The following is a 4107-nucleotide window of genomic DNA, read 5'->3' as shown; positions in this document are numbered from 1 at the left end:
GTATGGACCTTGAAAATATTATACAAAGCAAAATACATCAGTCATATTAAGTTAAGAACCATATGATTTCAATCACATGTGGGACATAAAACTGAAACTCATGGGCACAGACAATAACATGGTGGTTACCAAAAAACGGAGTAGGAGGTTAATAACGGGTAAAGGGGATCAAATGTATGGTGATGGAAGAAGATTTTAGTTTGGATGGTGGGCAGACAATGAAAAATTTATCAATTTTGTGATATTCTGAAGTAGCCAGGTTTGGTTTCATTGATATTTTAAATTTTATTTTTCTGGTTTCTATTTCATTGATCTTTATTATTCCCTTTCATGTTTTCTCTGATACTGGAAAGAATGAGTACAGTATTCTGTTGATGTTGGATGGAATATTCTAAAATTTTCAATTAGATCAATTTGGTTCATAATGTTGTTCAAGTCTTCCATATCTTTGCCTGTTTTCTTTTTCAATTTTTTGTAAGTTATTGAAAGTATTGAAACATCTGTTTCCAATTGTGAATTTGAGTGCTAAATTCAACTACATAGTGTTAAGTTAAACTACATTTGTCAAGCTGGTTGATTTGCAAAGATTGGTTGGTTTTGAGTATGTAGTTGGTAAAAATCAATGAAATAATTCTGTAAAAGTCTATTGAGTATACAGAATATACAATGAAGTTTATTGTATACCTTATTATTTGTAACTTATATTTGTAAAATTTATAATATGTCTGTGTATTCTTTTCTATAACTAGTTGATTAACCTTACTAGCACCCTATTTCTCTCTGCCCATATACATTGAAGGACCTGGACTTTATTGAGCACTGGATTGCTTGAGTAATGTCTCCATCAATGGATGCAAAGCAAGTATTTGGATTTATGTAGAATCTCCAAAGTAACAACTGCAAAATGAAAGGACTTGCCATGCAAAGAAAGAGAAATAAACACAATTCTGGAATAGCAGGACAATTCATGTCTATGCTGCCTAATAAGAGAGTCCATTATACTTCTCAGTTCTCACTGAAGTTACCATCAAATTGAGCAAAACACTTTATACAAGCAAATGTTTTTGCTAAGACACAAAAATTTAAATTGTATATGGATGCTTTAGACATTAATACTCTCCAGCACTTTATTAATTTTTACCTGTGTTTGATTAAGGGTAACCCTATTTCTATAAGCCCTTGCTAGAAGAAGTCATATTTTTTAAAAAAATATATTTTTATCTCTTGTTATGGCCTTCACTTTGAGGTCTATTTTGTACAATAATAGATACAGAGGCAGAGCTGCCTCAAACAGATTGTCAAACTGCAGCGGGAAGGCCGGGGAGGGTTGGGGGACAGGAGGTAGGGTGGTAAGAGATCAACCAAAAGACTTGTATGCATGCATATAAGCATAACCAATGGACATAAGACACTGGGGGATAGGGGAGGCTAGGGGACTGTCTAGGGTGGGTGGGTGGGGGGGAATGGACACATATGTAATACCCTTTGTATTACTTTAAGCAATAAAATATATGTATATATATATACATATATATACATATATATTTTTACTGTTTTCACAGAGGAAAACAGAGATAGAACCATCAATGATGAGAGAAAACATTGATGGGCTGCCTCCTGCATACCCCCCACTGGAGGTAGAGCCTGAAACCCTGGCATTTGTACTGAATGGGGATCAAACCATGATCTCCTGGCTCATAGGTTGATGCTCGATCACTGAGCCTTGCCTGTTGGGCAGAAGTCACATTTTAATGGTGAGAAAAGAGAATCCAAGCACTGAGAATTAAAAAAAAAACGGGGTGGTGGGGGGAGAAGGACATCTCTGATACTTTTAATAATAAAGTAAATTTAAAAACAAAATAATATGTTTAATAAAAAAGAATATTAAAGAGTGTCGTGATGGTAAATTAAATGATCTTATAGTTCATGCATCACTTGTGAAAGAAGATAAAAAAGAGGTGTATGGATGAATATTGAATGAAGTTTATTCTTATGAAGAACTTTTTATAGAAAAGATGTGTGTCAAGGTTTGAACAAAGTTAACACTTACATCCACACCCTCAGTGTCCTCAAAAAATCTGAATGAGATATATATATTTGAAAAATAATGAAACCATTCAAACACTGAAACACATTTTAGGGGATCCTTGGCAGACCAGAAAATGCAAGAACTGTCTGGGAGATAGAAAGCATAGGTTTTAATTGCCAAAAAAGTCAGCAGAGAGGCTATTGGATCTTAGGAAACCTAAAGACAGTCCAGGTTATTCCCAAGAGAACCTCATATGAGCTTCAGGCTCAGCATCAACAAATTTAAAGAAAGTAATGGGCTATGAAGCAATCATCAATATAGTTTATCAGAGATATTTTCTGGTAAGAGTAGTGGGGTCCTACATGAATATCAATACCATACTTGTAGTAACTTTGAAATTTGGTCCAAAAAATCATTAAACAAGATGTTATATTAAAGGATGGAATTGACAATGAAGATGTAACATATTTGTCCCAAGTAGTATAGATAAACATTCATAATGTAAAAACCATAGGAGAGATGAGAGCAAATATAAGGACATTAGATTAAGGAGACTTTATCTCCAGAAAATCTTATTTTAATACTCTGTGCATATCTACTAGGAGAAATATATTTTTAGAATTCCTTGGTGATAACTTTATTTAACTTTTGATTAGGGCCAAAGAAAAGATCTTTTAAACTAAATTCTGGCATTTTTAAAAAATGTCATTATCATCTATGTAACAACAAATTAATCATACTCAGAAACATTTCAGGACATGTAAATTTTAAGATAGTTGAGCCAAGTGAGGTCAAAATATTATAAACAGTTAATAATATTGTAATGAAAAGGAAGTATAGCAGTGGATGGAGAAATATAACAATATTAATATTATGTTAGGCATACTGTTTCATTTAAATAAAGTTCAGGCCATAAATTTATGATGAAAATTTATTTGAGAAACATTTTTTGACCAAGTTCTTAAAGGACTGCTTTACCTGCTGGTTTCTTAAGGAGTAAATAAATGGATTTAACATTGGGGCAACAGAGGTATTGAGCACTGCTATACCCTTGGTGAAAGCCACTCCTTCTTTTGCTGAAGTTTTGACATACATGAAAATGCAACTGCCATAAGAAATAGAGACAACAATCATGTGTGAGGAACAAGTGGAAAAGGCCTTTTTCCTTTGCTCAGCAGAGGGGATTCTCAGAATCATTTTAAGGATGAATACATAGGAAAGAATTACTAATGTTAAGGTTACCATGAGCGTGAATACCGCCAGAAAAAAGGCCAGGAGCTCTAGGAATGCTGTGTCTGTGCAGGAGATCAGTAGCATAGGAGAAGAGTCACAGGCGAAGTGGTCAATGATGTTGGAGTCACAGAAATCCAGTTGAAGTCCCATGATCACAGGTGGGAAGATAATGAGAAATCCAGCCAGCCAGGAACTAATTACAAGCTGGTTGCAGATTCTGCTATTCATTATTAATGTGTAGTGCAGTGGCTTACAGATAGCCACATACCGATCATAGGACATAGCAGTCAAAAGGAAAAATTCTGTTGAACCAAGGAGAATAAAGAAAAATACTTGGGCCATGCAAGAATTATAAGAAATGGTCATATCTCCTGTTGCAATGCTGACCAGGAATCTAGGAATAGAAACTGTGGTAAATAAGATTTCTAGGAAAGAGAAATTCCTAAGGAAAAAATACATGGGGGTTTTGAGGTGTGAATCTATCAAAGTAAGGGTGATAATTGTCATGTTTCCAGTTATACTCAGTATATATGTGAAAAACAGAAATAGAAAAATTAAAACATTTAACTGTGGGTCATCTGTTAATCCCAGAAGAATGAACTCTTTTACAGATGTTTGATTTTTCATTTCTTATTGTTAACTTCTTCCACATCTGTAAATGAGAACAAAAAACTATGATTTAGTGAGTACAGGATTACTTTTTTAAAAAAACACCTCTGCCGGCTTCAGAAATACTGTATTTAATATAATGGGCCAATAAATCAGCTACCAAGTTTTACTGAATTCTGAACATATATGTGATCCAGGACAAAGAAAGTTATACTTAGTATCTGCCTTATAGATCA

General features: G+C 34.0%; 1 protein-coding gene across 1 annotated transcript; it reads right to left on the bottom strand.

Annotated features, from left to right (window-relative positions):
• Window positions 1-2947: 2947 nt before the first annotated feature.
• Window positions 2948-3889, bottom strand: LOC132226136 (olfactory receptor 6C65-like). Its single transcript, XM_059680997.1, has one exon. The coding sequence runs from the start codon at window positions 3887-3889 to the stop codon at window positions 2948-2950; it is 942 nt and encodes a 313-aa protein (XP_059536980.1).
• Window positions 3890-4107: the final 218 nt, after the last annotated feature.

This window comes from Myotis daubentonii, chromosome 2, assembly GCF_963259705.1.
Source record: "Myotis daubentonii chromosome 2, mMyoDau2.1, whole genome shotgun sequence".
NCBI lineage: Eukaryota > Metazoa > Chordata > Mammalia > Chiroptera > Vespertilionidae > Myotis > Myotis daubentonii.
This window is presented reverse-complemented; position numbering and strand designations above follow the sequence as displayed.